Consider the following 17,500-nt stretch of genomic DNA (forward strand, 5'->3'; position numbering starts at 1 on the left):
GTTTGTCGGCCATCTTGTAAATGAAAGTGTTACAGAAAGAAACAAAAAAACAACACAGGCAATATGGGTTTTGTTTCTACTACTTTGTTTGAGAAGTGTGTTAGATTAGTTTATAGGCCCAGTATGCAGTAGCATAAAGCCTTAGACACTTAAAGAACTACATACTTAATCCAGGTTAATGTTTGTGGTCAATTCAACAATAGGATTACATTGACTTTTCTTGTAAGGTCAAGGCCTTTAGTGATCCCCAGATGTTGTGCATTCCATTCTTCCTCTTGTAATGAATGCAAATTAACAAAGCCTGACAGAACATTACTTAAGCGTTCTCCCGACACCTCTTGCAGAGACAGTGCTGACCGAGCCAACAGCCCTGTTATTTAGCTTACTTGGTAGAGCATCTGTCTCCCACTGGAGTTGCGCTAAGGTCGCAGGTTAAGACTGCACTGCACAGGAGGACCTCGGTTAGATTAGTCTCACACTTGATGTGTAAGTCTACTACTGCAACTGTGCAAATCCCAGTGTCATGGTCCTGTGAAATCACATTAGCATCTTTAGCTAGGGCATGTCAAATGTCCAGCGCACTGTGAGGAGATAGTGGTGGCGGAATCGGCTTTAAGAGATAGAGCTACATAAGACGGGGACTTTGAGAATAATCCCGATTAATTGAATATTAGCCAGCGTCTTAGCGCTCTTGGAAAAGTACTTTCCATCCCATATGTTCGCTTAGGCACCGGTATTAGCATAAATATTGCTGTAATAATAATAATGCTTTTAACCCTATCCAGACCGGGGGGGGGCTAAAAGTGCCCGCACCAACTTTGATGTCGTATAACTCTTGAATGACTAAAGCTATGACTACGAAACTTTGTGACTTTTCCTAAAATGAAGTTGGCTACAATGTGATACCAAAAGATTAGGTCTATCATTTTTATTGTTGCCATGGCAACGGTTTTCTGACGGGTACACCTGCCCAAAAATCACTGATCTAAGTCTCATCATCATCACTTTTCATATTTTTTTTACATTTTCATTAGCATCAGACACCCTTGTGAACATTTGAAGTGGTCTGATGCATATAATAACCAAAATTGATATGCATTACCCAAGTTAGATGGAAAATACATTACGGTGACATTTTGGGCAATAATATCAGGAAATGATGTCATAATGACGTCATCATATCCAATAATGACACCAAACTGATGTCATTCATAGATCTTTGGCTGAAGATCATCCCCTCCAAGTTTGGTGGTCATACGCCATTCGGTTCCTAAGTTATGAGGGGGGGGGTCAAAAGAGCCCCCCCCCCCCCGGTCCCAGGTATGCCAAAAAAGCCCGGTCTGGATAGGGTTAAGAAGTCAAGTAGGCTACATAGTCTGCAATTAAGATAGTCCCTACATAGTTTTACTATGTAGAGAATTAAAGTGTGTAATTTACTGTATGTCCTAGGTAGAGCTTGAATGAGGGACATCTCATATGCAGAGACACCAAGACACCATTATTCAAGCTTATGCTTGTCTATATTGCTTGTCTTCGTCTCCTCTGGCCAGGTGTCAGACACAAGATCTTCTGAAATATCTTTGCCATGGTATGCCTTTTTACATGCCTGTTTAAAATTAACCTTTTGGATGTTTAAAATGCTCGTCCTTCTTGAAAAATATCCTCATATCACGGTTCCGTACGCCACATTGTCAGGAAAAACGACATAGAAAGCGGTGGCAAATAAACAAAAATGAAAGGTAATGTCAGTACCTTGCTTGAACATACTCTGCTTTGTATATTATGGTTTGAATTACTGACAGGCTTTTGTATACCATTCCGTCTACCTGGGGGTGACACAACCATGACACAAAAGGGATGCAAAATGCTCAGATATGCGAATGAAAAAGACACAAACTAAGAACAAACGCAATCAAGTAATGTTTCATGGTGGACAGTGACACAAATAGAGAACGACAAGAGAGAATTACCCGACACTTTGTAGTTGTAAATAGAGAGAGAGAGAGAGAGAGAGAGAGAGAGAGAGAGAGAGAGAGAGAGAGAGAGAGAGAGAGAAGGACGTAGGCATAATCTAGGAAGGAGGAAACATAGCAAGGACGAGACTGAGGAAGATGTCGATCTCTAAAGCATGAGAGAGGTCAGCCTGTCTGCTCTTTACAGTCTAGTCACGTGACCCTGGGTTTGCAGGTGGGCAAAAGGAGCCAGCACCACTGATAGCTTTCAGTGGGCCTGAGACAAAATCATCTGAAAGGGACCCCCAAATGAATGCAATGTAATATGGGTCCAATTCTGGGGCCTCTCTCTCCCTGGGCCTGGGACAACTGACCTGTTTGCACCCCCCATTTCCAGTAGGCCTGAATGGAGCATCCAGTCATGTGTGGGTGTTGTTTGCAGGTGGGCAAATGGAGTGCCTCAGGGGGGCTGAACATCACAGAGGTCCCCAGGAGAAGCGGCGTGAACATCACCGACTCGCTCTCCAACCGCTCCCTGCTCATCACCACCATACTGGTAGGTCGCGTAGCCACCCACCTCGAAGGACACACATGTACAGTACATAGACACACGCATGCGCATAAAGACACAGACAAATGCCCACGCACTTGCACGCATGGCACTCGCACGGAGATGCATGCACGCACATACACTAACACACGCGCATGGGTACACACACGCGCGTACGTGTATGTGTACATGCGGTACACACACACACACACACACACACACACACACACACACTAACACACACACACACACACACACACACACACACACACACACACACACACACACACACACACACACACACACACACACACACACACACACACACACACACACACACACACACACACCTTGTATGTCTCATCTACAATCTGGTTTTATGATTGAAGCTGCCTTACCAAATAGTCTAGACTTCTACACAATAAACTGAGAATTTGAAAATACATTTTCAAGTGGATGTTTATGTTTTCAAATAGCCTAGTTCTAATTCTCTGTGTACCAAAATATACAGTATGTTAGTATATCACATCATCTTTTAAAGCAACACAATGTAGTAAGTAAGTAAGGATTTGCAAATAGTTAATAAATGGTTTAGAAAGAATTTAATGTCATTATTGCACACTATAACCAATACCATTATTAACCATTGATAGCGAAACATTATTATGAAGTGCTATATAATCCATTATTTTCCCTTAAAAACATCTCTTTACTGAAAATATGTTATGACATTATGACTAATCGTGTTACCATTTAACGTCTGTATGTATTTGTGCAAAGCTTCCTTTGCTGTGCTCCCATCTCTGTGCGAGAGCTTGGTTGTTCTTATGGCAGTCTGAACAGAGTGCTCTTAATGCTCTTTACAGTCAGTCATTATTATTAACTGTATTCACAGTGGCATTAAAGGTCACATTATGCACTGCTTGCTGCACACATATGTCCATAGGCAAACAAAACAAATACACTTGGGTACACCCGCCCAGGCTTACTGCTCTCTGTGCTTACTGTGCATGATGTACTGCACTCTGCTGTCTTTTCCTCTCTCTTCTTAAATAACATAACCCACATGACCGTTGCTTTTGTGAGCATTGAGTGTACGTACACTATATGAAGAGTTTCATTGCAAAATGGTGTATAGGCCTATCCATTTTGGAGAATGTTGGGATATTGACATTTTTGTATTGGGCATGCCATTGAATTGCATTGGAAAATGCATTTTATATAGGTTTAAAAAGTATGTTCTTAAACTATTTGAATGGCAAGAATTCACACATACTGTAGATGATGGGACTTCCGAACAGTCATTTCCAATAATAAAATGCAAAAGTGAAAAATGGTGGATACACCGTTTTGCAATGAAGCCCTTCATATACAGTACATGCTCACGCTGCTGTCTGCATCCTTTTTATCTGTTGCAGTTTTCATGTGTGGCCAACGTAATGTGACCACTCTGCGGTGTGTGTTAATAGTGAACATAATCACAGAATAGGAATATACCATGAAAGCAGTGGGTGGTCACTTGTAATGTCACTGTGATGCTGAAGAATACTCATAAACAGGTGCTTCCACCACTACACTACCCCACGGAGGCCTCAACACGCCTCTGCCATGCGTACTGACTGCGGAGGCAGCAGCAGGGGCCTGTGTTTTAGGCTGTCAAAGGGAAGCCCGGGGGTTGTGTGGAGTTGTCACCAGGAACTGACAACGGACGGCCCTCGCGAGCTTATTTTGGTCGGACACATTAGTTATCAACAACGATAAACACTATAATTAAGAGGAGACTGAATCCACTAGGCTGTAATTATGACCGAGTGGGGTCTGGCGGGGGGATATAATCAGTGCCTTTCCAGTATCAAAGGGGAGAGGCGCAATGTACTGTCACACACAGACAGCAGCCTCCAGTCAAGTTGCAAAACAGCTGCCATCAAGTAAAGGCCTCAAAAAGACTTTCTATGAAAAGGTCCAAGACATTTTTTGATACTTTGATGATAGAGCTTGACTTTTTGAGAAGAAAAAAAATCATCTTAGTTAACAATACAACAGTGATGATAATACGGAAGTCATTTATTGTGTAAATAAATAGGCTACTCAGAGCTTTGGAGGTGCAGTTGGAAAATAACTCAATTCCTCTCTGGAAAAAGAACTATGGACCTCCAATGGTTTATCTGAATCTGGCCATGTGTGTTTGAGGCTGTGTGAGTTCACAGTGAAAGGCATTTTTAAGCCTAATGCTTGTCGTCGGGTGGTGTCTGCGCATAATTATCAGTGGCAGCCACATTTCCCTAAACCATCAGGGTCCTATTTTGTGTGACATTGTCACAATGTCATTGCGATAATTACCCAATACGTCAAAACAGACATCCCAGATCTGACACACATCAATAACAAATGTGAATATTGTTGTCATTGCGGCACTCCTTTACTTGGCACTGGCTTTGAACTAAATCCATCAATGTGAGAGTGAGTGCTAAAATAGGGGCCTATTCACATATACAACAGTGCAGTGTTGTTAGCCAGCTTGGACAGACATATGGAAATATCTGTTGCACGCTCCCTATTCTGAACTATACAGATAAACAGAACCTACATTCTCCTCCTGGTTATAGATGTGTGTTAAAATACTTAAAGTTGTCATGCTAGGGAACAGTCTTTTGAAAAGTGTTTAAAATATAGCTGTCTCAAATATTGGTTCCTTGAACATATTGAGCATTGAAATACTTACATAACCAAACGAATTAACATACTGGTGTATGAAATGGCACACTACTAATGATGTGTCGGTATGTAGACAATTCAAAACAAGAGAGTAGAAGGCAACAGCAACAACAAAAACGAAACGTCACTATATATCATATAATGCTTCAATACGATGACACTGAAATGCTAGTGATTACTACACATTGGGGATATTTAACCAGTGGTGTAGTCTACGTAGAACGCGGGCGTACGGAGTATAACCACTTAAACATTTCAGGGATTTCAGTATACCCACTTAAAATTGATTGACCCATTATTTTGAATAACACAAATATATACAGTATACCCAAATATAATGCTAAATAAATGCTCAAATATACAGTATACCCACCACGAAAAAGTAGACTACACCACTGTATTTAACATTACACACTCTGCCGGGTTTTTCAATTCTACTTAGCAACTACAACTACAACTACAACTTAGCTCTTCACGTACTCTGCTCCCCAAGAGAGCACTGATAAGGGTGTGTGTATCACCCTTCGGGAATATTTACAATGGAGCCTGTTGTCCGCAGTTTTGTGTATGCCCATGTTTTAAATGCATTTAATGTTCTGTAGACCCCTCTGAAGGGGGCTTCGCCTGCATGCTCTCTGTCGTCTGGAAATAGAGGCGAGGCAGACAAATGAAAGCATGTGTGTGCTCCCTGGCGACAGCGCTATGCAAATGGCTGCCTGCCTTCTGGGACATTTGCTATCAAAGGCAAGTGGACAAGATGGGGGAAGGCAACGCGGTGGTGAAATTGATTTCTAAACTCAGCTGAGCATCATTGCGCACGCTTACGACATCATTCATACGCCTAGTGGTTTTGCTGCGAGCATTCCCTTTGCCTTTCGTTTTTGCCCACTCCTCATACTCATCCTCTCCAGCCATAGCCTTCTCTCCAGCAGCCACCTCTTCTTCCTTTTTATTCTGCTCCTCATCCTCATCCCCCTCCTTTACTCCCTCGTACCCTATATCATCTTCCCCCTCCTCTTTCACCTCCTCCCTCCCCCTGTTCCCGCTTCTCATCCTCCTTATCAACATCCTTTTCCTCATTGTCCCTTTGTTCCCTTCTTTCTCCTTTTCCTGCGCCTCCTCTTCCTGATTCTCCTCATTTTACTCCTCATCTTCATTTTTTTTCAAGATTGCGTAGCAGCAGTCTTGCCCCCTCCCCACTCCACAGCACACACTTTGCTCCTTTACAGTATATGGCTCTTCTCTCCCTTCTTCGCCCGTGCTCCCCATCACCCTTCCCCTCCTCTTCCTCTCCCCATCCTCCTATACCACTACTCTTCCTCCTCATTCCCCTGCTTTTTTATCCTCCTTCTTCATTGACTGTGTTGTGTTGCCATTGCCCCCCGTCCCCCACCACCACCACCACCTTCCCGTTCCGTCCATATCCACCCCCGACCAAGCCCCCGCCCGTGCGAGACATCCAGGAGGATGTTATTGAGACGGCAGTGTTTCCTTTCCTCAGTTGCCCATTTCGTGCCACTGTCACGCTTGAATTGGGCGAAACAAGTAGAAAGCCAAGGTCACCTTGACCAGGGAATCGATTACCTCAGTGTGTGGACTATAAATCACATATCTGCTCATTCACAGCCATGAAACGGCACAATAGCTCAACCAGAAGTGTGGCAGGGTCCAATAAAATAGACTGGCGTGTTGAAGACGCTCCGCTGATTGCTACGCTAAGTCTCAGTTAATTGTTTTTAGTGGCTCTACACCCAGGTGGGGATGAGAGCTCGGTCGAGGGCCTTGTCAAAAACTGACATCTGTGTCTCAGCTTCACAAGCTCTTTGTGGAGTCCAACTGTCGAGTCTACAAAGTAGCTGATGAAAGCTTTGAGGACGACATTATGAACACATCCATTTCTCATTAGACTCCTCTGTTCCTAATCAGGGACTTATACGATCCAAATAACGACTTGCTTGGGGAAATATGACACTGTCATAAAGCTTTGACAGTGTCCAGATCGTAAAACACACACACAGGAGGCCCTTTGCTAGAACACCTACTGGGAACACGCGAAGGGGAGCTCTCAACACCAAGGGCTTTTGCGTTTGTCGGCATGGCATGCACGGTGCAATAAATAACAAATGCCGACAGAACACATGATTAAAAAGCAGAAATTGTTAACAAATGCTATCTGTTCCCTGTCAAGCACGTTTCCGAGGCTGATTGAGCGTACCAGTGCAAGACGGCCAATGGATTTATTCCAGCAAAGCAAGCGCTGTCCATATGGCACAGACTGGCACACACACACACACACAGACACAGACAAATATTCATATGGAGCAGGCGGCATTTTTATCTCAGCAAATGATTAACATTATCCACGATAAACATTATTCATATGTGTGCAAGGTCACAATGACAATTATTCAGTGTATTAAAGATGGATGTGTTCCAGGCCTTTCCAGCATTGACAAGATCACACAGCCTGCGATCAATAAAGAGGAAAACACACACACAGACACAGACACAGACACAGACACAGACACAGACACACACACACACACACACACACACACACACACACACACACACACACACACACACACAGTACATCATACATACATAGATCTGTAGTTGTGCATTTGAAATTGCTCTGAAAGCGATAGTGTGGTGTTGTTTCAGAGTAGCGGTGGAATACATTATCGCTTGGCTGACTAATGCACCCTCGCCTAATGTGATCCTTTCTCAATCTTTGCACTTGATGCATGGCATTCGAATCGGCTTGTCGCTTTGTGTTAGGCGGCGCAGCGCGTACACACACTTAACAGCAAGAAATCACTTCGCCCTAAATTAGGTGCGTGCATGTTCAAACGGTTGAGAGCCACAAAAGCGACAAACGTGAGAGGAGAGGGGCGAGGAAAAAAAAAAAAGAAAGGGGAAAAAAAAAGAAAACGCTTAGCTCAACACGGTGGTTCATTTGATGTTCCCTGTCTTGGGCAGGAGGAGCCATACGTCATGCTTAAGAAGTCTGACAGGGCGCTGGTTGGCAACGACCGCTTCGAGGGCTTCTGCATCGACCTGCTGAAGGAGCTGGCCGGCATCCTGGGCTTCACCTACGAGATACGCCTGGTGCCCGATGGGAAGTACGGCTCGCAGGACGACAAGGGCCAGTGGAACGGCCTCGTACGGGAACTCATGGAGCATGTGAGTACTATTTAGGACTTCTCAATCTGTGTTTTTTTTTCTTTTTGGCTTTTCTCGCCTTTATATCCAACAGGATGTAGAAGTAGTAGTTCAGATACACCGCGCTCTTCCGTGTGGTGCGTCTCCAGTCGAATAACTTGGAAGGTGAAAAAGTGGATCGACACTGACGAAGGCAACAGCCGAAACGTTTGTCTACCCTTCTGCTGCTATGTAAATAATACAAAATAAAAAGAAGAAAATAAGAACCCGAGTGCGATCCACTTTTTCACCATCCAACAGGATGTAGCCTACAGCTCACGTGACGACAAAGTGGACGGGCTTCACGTGGGGAGCTCGTGGAGCATGTGAGTACACATTTGGGGTGTGGGATGCGTGTGTTTACTTCCGATGGGAGGTATAAGAGGCGCTCAGGATGACAAGGTTCCATGCTGGAGCTCACAGAGCACATGAGTACTAAACTAAAATGAATAATGATGTCTGCCAGTAGTAATACTGTGCAGCAGCACTGTATATAAACAGTTTCATTTCCAAGGCCTCAAGGTATCACCTTAGGTGGGTTGGCAAAGTGCATGAAAAGACTGACAGAAAGCAAAAATAAAGAATTTGAAAAAGTACATGAAAACAGAAAGGGAGAAATGAGAGCAAAAACTCTGCATCGGTGTGGGACAAAAAGGCTTTGGCAGCTGAGGGGAAGCAAAGGAATTTGAACGTGTGAGAGCTGCCGTTCTCAACAACAGCAACTAGAGGCATTATTATCCCTGGAACTCCTCCACATTACACACTACACACAGGCACATACACAGGCACATACACACGCACACGCACACGCACACGCACACACATACACACACACGCACATGAACATACACACACACGCACACACACACACACACACACACACACACACGAACACACACACACACACACACACACACACACACACACACACACACACACACACACACACACACACACACGCACACACACACACACACACACACACACACACGAACACACACACACAAAGCACCACATATCACATCACTGGACTCCGCTGCCAGTTTATTAGCGCACCTGCTGTTGCTGCATTTCTGCAAATCAGACTAGCTGCTTCTCCAGCCGGTAATTGAACGGAGCTCTAAGTGCACCGCTGCTGTTTGTGCCTGCTGCTGCTGCTGCTGCTGCTGCTGCTGCTACCGATGCTTCTGCTTCTGCTGCCAGACTTGCAGTAGCAGAGAGCAATGACTTAAATTGTGGACGCTACACACTGGCAGGGCAGTAAAGTTAGCAAGGAGTCAATAGGCACAGACAAGGTACGTATTAGTGAGTGCTATCACAGCAAGTACACACTTAAACATTTGCACTGAGCCAGCGGGAAAAAAAAACTACTCCCTGGAAGACTGGAGCACTTTAGTTCTACTCACCCTACTCTCTCTCACACACAGACTCACAAACAGTCTCCTTAGCTGGGTGTCTTCTTCCACCATCCCAAAATAGTGCCCACATTCACACACGTATGTGCAACACACACATACACAGGCATTGTCCTGTACGATAAAGTATCTACTTGGAGGGTGGGCGAAAGGCTCTGACATTGCCGGGGGCACCAGTCATTGTAGAACTGCCACTGATTACACTGTCCCCCAAGATCCTCTCCCCTCGCTCCCGGCTGTGGCTTAACAGTAGGGCACTGGGTTACTGCGCCGGCGACTCGGGTTCGTTTCCGGCCTGGGTCATTTGCGGATCCTTCCTCGTCTCTCTCTCCCCACTCATTTCCTGTCTCTCCTCCACTATCCTGTCAGAAACAAAGGCAGAACATCCCTAAAAATAATAAAAAAAGATCCTCTCCCCTATCACCCTCTGAAGACATCACCCTCATTTTCTTTTACCCATCGCCCTCTCCTCGGCCTCTCCCTCCACCGCCCCCCAGCACTCTCTCCCTCTCTATCACCCTGTTCCCTCCATCTCCCTCTCCTCCCGAACTCCCCTCACCCCATCACCCTCTCTCGTGCCACAACACTCCCCATATCATTCTCTTTTTCCTCAGCACAATGTCCTTACAACGCCCTCTCCATTCATGAGCTCCATCAACCGATACCCCTCTCCCTCCGTCGCTCTCTCTCTCCACCATCCATCCCTTCTAGCGCTCTCTCCCTCTCTCCCGACATCAGTTCATTCCTTTCATTCACCCCATTGCCCACTTCCTACATTGCCCTTTCTATGGATTGTCCTCTTCACATAGCCCTCTCATGCCAACAATCCACCCCCCCCCCATCACCCGCCTCCCTCTTCTTATCATCCCCCTCCCCACCCACCCACCGGCCTCTCATCTCTCCATCCTCTCCCTCCATCGTCCTCACCTGTCAGGGTCACAGGCAGCGGAGAGGGGCCTGCCCCACAAAGTTGTAATAGCTTAAGTGGCATTTAGTGGAGGGAGGGAGTGAGGGAGCGAGGGAGGGAGTCAAACGGTCGGGAGTCGCTGGATAGGTGAGGCGGCAGAGGTTAGCCGAGGGGGCGGCATCGCCTAAGCACTTAATCTAACCTAGTACACACACACACACACACACACACACACACACACACACACACACACACACACACACACACACACACACACACACACACACACACACAGCTTTGGCCAGGTCCGGCATGATAACAGTCACCTTGAAACAAAAGGGGATTGCACCATGAAATATCAACGCAGGAAATATATAAACATGCACTGCTTTTTCATCTCTCTCTCTCTCTCTCTCTCTCTCTCTCTCTCTCTCTCTCTCTCTCTCTCTCTCTCTCTCTCTCTCTCTCTCTCTCTCTCTCTCTCTGTACCTCAGCAAACAATCTATTTTTTTCTCACAGTCCCAATATTGCAATTTGCGAGCCCTCTTTTTTGTCTCGTTCTCTCCCTGTCTCTTTCCCGTCTGCCTCATCCTCCCACCTTTCTCCTTTCTCCCTTCATCTCTCTTGTCCTTCCTCTCGTTTTTTTTTCTTTCTTTTCTTCAATGCTACAACGACAACCGTAAAATAGGCGACCGAGAGACTATCTCATTCAATCTCTGTAACCACCTAAGAGACTGTGCCCAGAGGCTCCTCCGGCGTTTACGAGCTTCTCTTTGCAATCATGGGAGTGCTGTTATCATTGGCTGCCTCAGCCCCAGCCGGAGTGTCCACAGACACAAAGCATCCACATGCAGAGCCTCAGTATCATCCACAAGGCAGAGTATACAGCCAGTACTGATGATGATGATGATGATCAGCCTCCATTAATATTTAGGAAGTCCACAGCCATGCATGAAATGGAAATGTGGATGGAAATGGGTATTTTTAGTGTGTGTGTGTGTGTGTGTGTGTGTGTGTGTGTGTGTGTGTGTGTGTGTGTGTGTGTGTGTGTGTGTGTGTGTGTGTGTGTGTGTGTGTGTGTGTGTGTGTGTGTGTGTGTGTGTGTGTGTGTCCGTGCGTGCGTGCGTGCGTGCGTGCGTGTGTGTGTGTGTGTGTGTTTTCTATCTTCCTTACAGAAAGTGGTATTGTGTGACTGTATGTGTGGCCATAGTACTAAATGCAGCATGAATGCATTTTATTTGTTGCTGTGTGTCTGGAATATACTTCTCTGTCACAGGTCTACTGTGGTTGTGTGACCCGTTTTGCTGCCACACTGTTTACAATAGCTTAAAATGGATTCATGGCGAGGATAGGCATACCAAATGTGATCGTTGTGTGTCACGCACAATGTGACGCCAGTCAAAGGGTGTCATTTTTAATTATGGTTATAGCACATAGCAAGTTGTCTTTTTTGCTCTCTGTGTCCAAGACACATTTTAAAAGAAATGTAAATAGAAACAAACAATAAACTGGACGCTACAGATCTGTGCAAATGCAGTTGATGGCTTTACTGATTGTGCTTCAAGCTTACGGTCACTAGACTTTCATCAGGCAGAGTGCTGAACCAAACCAGACAAACGGGCAGACACACAAACACACTCTCATACAGTACACAAGTAGCCATACATACAAACACACACAAAGACAGACACAGGCACACAAGAACACAGGCACACACAAATACATGGAAAGGTTGTATTGATATACATCGACACACTGGAGAGTTCATATGACAGTGTTTAGTATGAGTGGCCCATCAGCCTGCTGAACAAAATATTCTAACGGTTGGAAAGGCAAAATGGCAGCTGTTTGGAGCATACCCAATGCTTATTTTGTGACAGCTACAAGATCTGAAGTGTTTATTCCCATCAACCACCCCATTGAGCCTCACAACCCCATATTTTCACACACAAATCACAAAAGCATGCACACACACATGGACGCATATAAGCGTCTACAGTACACACACACACACACACGCACATGCACAAGTAGACACACACACACACACACACACACACACACACACACACACACACACACACACACACACACACACACACACACACACACACACACACACACACACACACACACACACACACACACAGACATACGCGTACGCCAAATTGCCACTGCCGTCTGCTTGCAAAATATTGCTTCGTCTTGGCCTGGTCATTTGGCACAAGCCCCAAGCTGCCATCGCTACCACGCCACCTCCACAATGCCATGTCTTTTGCGCCTTATCAAATTACAAGTGTGGTATCAACGGTGCAGTCTGTATGTTTTAGAAGCTCCATTTTGTGCCTCAGTGCCTCAGCCTCGGCTCCGCTTCTGCCTCTGCCTCTGCCTCTGCCTCTGCCTCTGCCTCTGCTTTGCCTCTGCCCCAGCCTGTGCACGGCGAGCGCGCAGATAAGGAGATCGTGAATCAGCAGAGCTGAAAAGCAAATCCAGGAGGGAGAAGGAGAGCAGGGTAGAGGAGCAGAGCTGACCCCGCGATTGCTGATTGCAGAGGGAGAGAGAGGAGAGGAGAGAGAGAGAGAGAGAGAGAGAGAGAGTGTGCGGCACAGATAGATAGGCTGGTTTGATGTGAGTAAACCTGAATCGTTATCTCCAAAAGAGGATTTATGTTTGCTGGGATTTCGCCACAGATTTCTTTTTATTTTTTTTTATTACTTTCCTCTTTTTTTTTCTCTCCCCTTTCCGAATGCCATTTCCCTTCATTGCCCTGAGGCCTATTGTGCTGACTTAAAAGGAAAATAAAGTAGATTTTTTTTTTTTTTACTTTTAAAGAGTTTTCGCTCTGTGTTTATCTTTTTTAAAAAATGCATTGGTTCGATATCTTCAACATCAATTGATCCAATTTTCCAAAAAGGGGGACCCGAAGTCACAAGCTTGAGCACGGTTAAACAGGTACCTATTTATAGGAGAGACATGACAGAGACACAGTGTGTGTGTGTGTGTGTCTGTGTGTGTGTGTGTGTGTGTGTGTGTGTGTGTGTGTGTGCGCGTGTGTGTGTGCGTGTGTATGTGCGTGCGTGCGTGTGTGTGCACTTCACTTTACAAATCCCGTTCCACAGTTCCCAAGTGGGCCCACTGTGTGCATAGGGGAGGGAGGTACAGAGGGCAGAGGCGGGAGAGGAGAGAGGGATGAGGATTGGAAGCGTGGGTGTTTTGGGCAGAGGGGGTAGACGGGATTGAGGAGGATTGAGGTGGGAGCAGTTATTAATGGACAGTGTCAAAGATATTTATCGGTTCCATTTATTTCCATCAAGGCTGTTTTTTTAACCCTTTAAAGAAATGTCATTCCTGGCTTTACAGTACAGTACTACAGCAGGCCATAGGTGAGCATCAGAAACACACATGGCACAAAAACACACACGCACACACGCACACACACACACACACACACACACACACACACACACACACACACACACACACACACACACAAAGCCATGCAGACACACGTACGCGCACACACACACGCATACGCGCACACACAAAGTGAGAGAGAGAAAGAAGCGAAAGAAGCATTCATTTGTACACACATGGACATCAACAACACCCACAGGCATGATCGGCGAGAGCACTGTAGCCCTCGCCTTGTGCGGGTGACAAGGAGGTCGCGCAGTCAGGGTTCAAGGGTTTAGCCGCGGCGAGGGAGACCGGAGTAAACAGAGCGGCCTCTGGTTGTTTTGTGCTGATAAAGTGCCACTAAATCACACAGGGGCCATGCATCCCCGGCTGTCAGCCCACGCTCCTCGCCATAAATCATAGTTTCATTACTGAATTACAAAACGCCTTTTTGCTCCCTCACACATCTCTTTGACGGCAGCAACAACCTGGCGACGCCGAATGCCGAGCAGCGAACAGCGAACACGTATGTCGCGCGCGTACTGTACTGTACAGTATGTGTCGTGCGGCTTTATTGAAATAAGTCAGATCTCGGCATTCGTCTTTGTAGGTCAGCGAGCGGTGTCAAATGCAACAGCACCAGAATTGAGAGTGAGAGTGAGAGGACCTGGGGTGGGTGGAGTGGAGTGGAGTGGAGGACGTACGTACAGTAAATGAAGATGAAGTGAGAGTGCATTGCAGCCATGCTTTACGTCATGTGACATTTAGTATTTTGTTGTAAGCGCTTGCGTATCTGGCTGTACATGTATCTGGCCGTACGTGTAGGTGTTTGTGTGTGTGTGTGTGTGTGTGTGTGTGTGTGGGGGCGGGGGGGGGGGGGGGGGGGGGGGGGTGGTGTATGTGCACCCGTGAGGGGGGGGGGGGGGGGTAGCGTTTGACATTTCAGAGGACAGATGTTTCATAAGTGACAGATTCATATGCATATATATGTCAAGTGTGGCATATGCATCATGTGTCAAGAGGGTGTGGTACATGCAAATGCTTGTGTCTAGGTATGCATTGCATGTACAGCACTATGAACATGTGTGTAACATCAGACATAAAAGACATTCCTGCTAAAAAAAAAACTAAAAGTGTGTGTGTGTGTGTGTGTGTGTGTGTGTGTGTGTGTGTGTGTGTGTGTGTGTGTGTGTGTGTGTGTGTGTGTGTGTGTGTGTGTCGCTGTGTCCGTGCATGCGTGAGTGTATAATTGTGGGAGTATAATTAGCCAAGAATAAGGTGCTTTGTGTTGAGAGGCCCGGGTGCACTTTCTACTTCCTCCTCTGTACTTTCCCTTCAGACATATACTCAAACATCAGACAGACACATGCACGCACGCACGCACGCATGCACGCACGCACGCACGCACGCACGCACGCACGCACGCACACACACACACACACACACACACACACACACACACACACACACACACACACACACACTATTCTCTTCCGTGCACACTCCCAAAAGTGCTCCCCAAAGCCAAAGGGCACAGCTAGCCAAGAAGAACAATTAAAACACACACACACACAAACACACACACACACACATGATAGAAAGAGAGAGATAGAGAGAGAGAGAGAGAGAGAGAGAGAGAGAGAGAGAGAGAGAGAGAGAGAGAGAGAGAGAGAAAGAAAGAAAGAAAGACACTGGCTTGTTGGTCCACATTCAGTCACCATTAAGGCTGTAACGATACACCCAACCCACGATTCGGTTTGTATCACGATATATGACCCACGGTTCGATATGCCCCACGATTTCACAAAAAAAAAAAAAAAATTGGAAAAAAAAATAATAATAAGAAGAAAATAAATTATATATATATAAATATATATATATATATATTTACAAGGCTGAATGATGTTGCCGATATAGGTTACCACTGCAACCTGTTCCCAGGTGTTGACATCAAAACACAACACAGAGAAATAAGGGATATAGTTCACCAAGGATAAAGGCTTATAAATAGGCTAAGATCATATGGAGAGAGAGAGAGAGAGAGAGAGAGAGAGAGAGAGAGAGAGAGAGAGAGAGAGAGAGAGAGAGAAAGAGAGAGGCGAGGTGGTCAGGGTGTATGGTCATTGGCAGCTGTCTTACTTTATCAAACATTAGGCCTATCCAATTAATATCCAAACATTAAAACAACACTGGCCACATATCGTCAGGAAACATGTTGTATTAAGTTAGGCTACTTACAGAATTGCAACACTTAATTTTGATTAAGTTAAATATTTCCGTAGCTTTTTGTGCAGCGCCTGCCTGTAGCCTACAATCAAAATTTGAAATGAACCTCAGTTAGTTCTCACTGCTACGTAACGCGCACGTTTTTCGTTTTGTTTTGTGGTTTGACATTTTGTCATGAGCGAGAATGAATACAGAGGCTGAAATGGAGCATGCTTTGTGCTTATGTAGGCGGTAATTTTACAATATAGACTAACATTAAGGTGGGAAGAAATAATGCTGCCTATCCTGCCTATCGACCTCAACGTTCGTCCGACTTCGGGCACCTCCCTACAAGCGATTCCAGGCTGGTTTAAAGGCAGGAGGAGCATCTCGTGCGCTCTCTCTCGCGCGTGCTCTCTCGCTCTCTCTCTCTCTCTCTCTCTCTCTCTCTCTCTCTCTCCGCTCCAACGTCAAACTCCACTCGCAATACATCGCGCATGCATGAGTAAAACAAATCTTGACACGTTTATAAAAGCCTTCTTGGTCTATTGTTCATTTGTCCTTCACCTTCCGATGTTTGCCAAAATGTGTCGTCTCACGGAGGTTGCTCAGGCAATGGATAACAACAACGTGCTGGTTGGAAGGAGCATTTTATATGAGAAAGGGGTGAATGGAACTGTTACTCAAACGTGTGCGCCCTTTTTCTACTGGTCTTTTTAAGCGCATATGCAAACTCTTGCCTGTATGTTGCCTGTTGAGTTCTACACTGAGGGGTAACAACTTTAAAAGGGCACATCGCGATTCTGTGAGGAAGCTTCGCGATAGGGGTTCGTGGGTCTGCGTACCGCGATCCCTCGGTTCGATGCAATATCGTTACAGCCTTAGTCACAATAGATCATCCCATTAATCACGCGGCCACGCCAGTATTAATAGCTGGCTTAGCACATCATTTGTTTCTGTCACGCTAATTAATCTTTCGTCCAGACAGTTACACAGCAAGGTTACGGAGCATCGCGCTGCCATTGTCTGTACATGTAGATAGCAGCTGCGCTCCGGACTTGGGAGAATACTTTAATAATGGAAAAGTCTCTTTTGTTTGCTCTCTCGCCCCGCACAGAGCCTGGGTGTTTTCTTTGCTCTTGCACTGGTGCTCTCG

General features: G+C 45.7%; 1 protein-coding gene across 1 annotated transcript in view; it reads left to right on the forward strand.

Annotated features, from left to right (window-relative positions):
• The window catches only part of grik3 (glutamate ionotropic receptor kainate type subunit 3), a 238,742-nt gene that overhangs the window by 186,991 nt on the left and 34,251 nt on the right, over window positions 1-17,500 (forward strand). The window contains exons 10-11 of the mRNA XM_063199095.1: window positions 2,395-2,508; window positions 8,200-8,403. Of these exons, the coding sequence (XP_063055165.1) occupies window positions 2,395-2,508; window positions 8,200-8,403 (318 nt within the window). The remainder of the gene's footprint in view (window positions 1-2,394; window positions 2,509-8,199; window positions 8,404-17,500) is intronic.

Source organism: Engraulis encrasicolus, chromosome 5, assembly GCF_034702125.1.
Source record: "Engraulis encrasicolus isolate BLACKSEA-1 chromosome 5, IST_EnEncr_1.0, whole genome shotgun sequence".
Lineage (NCBI taxonomy): Eukaryota > Metazoa > Chordata > Actinopteri > Clupeiformes > Engraulidae > Engraulis > Engraulis encrasicolus.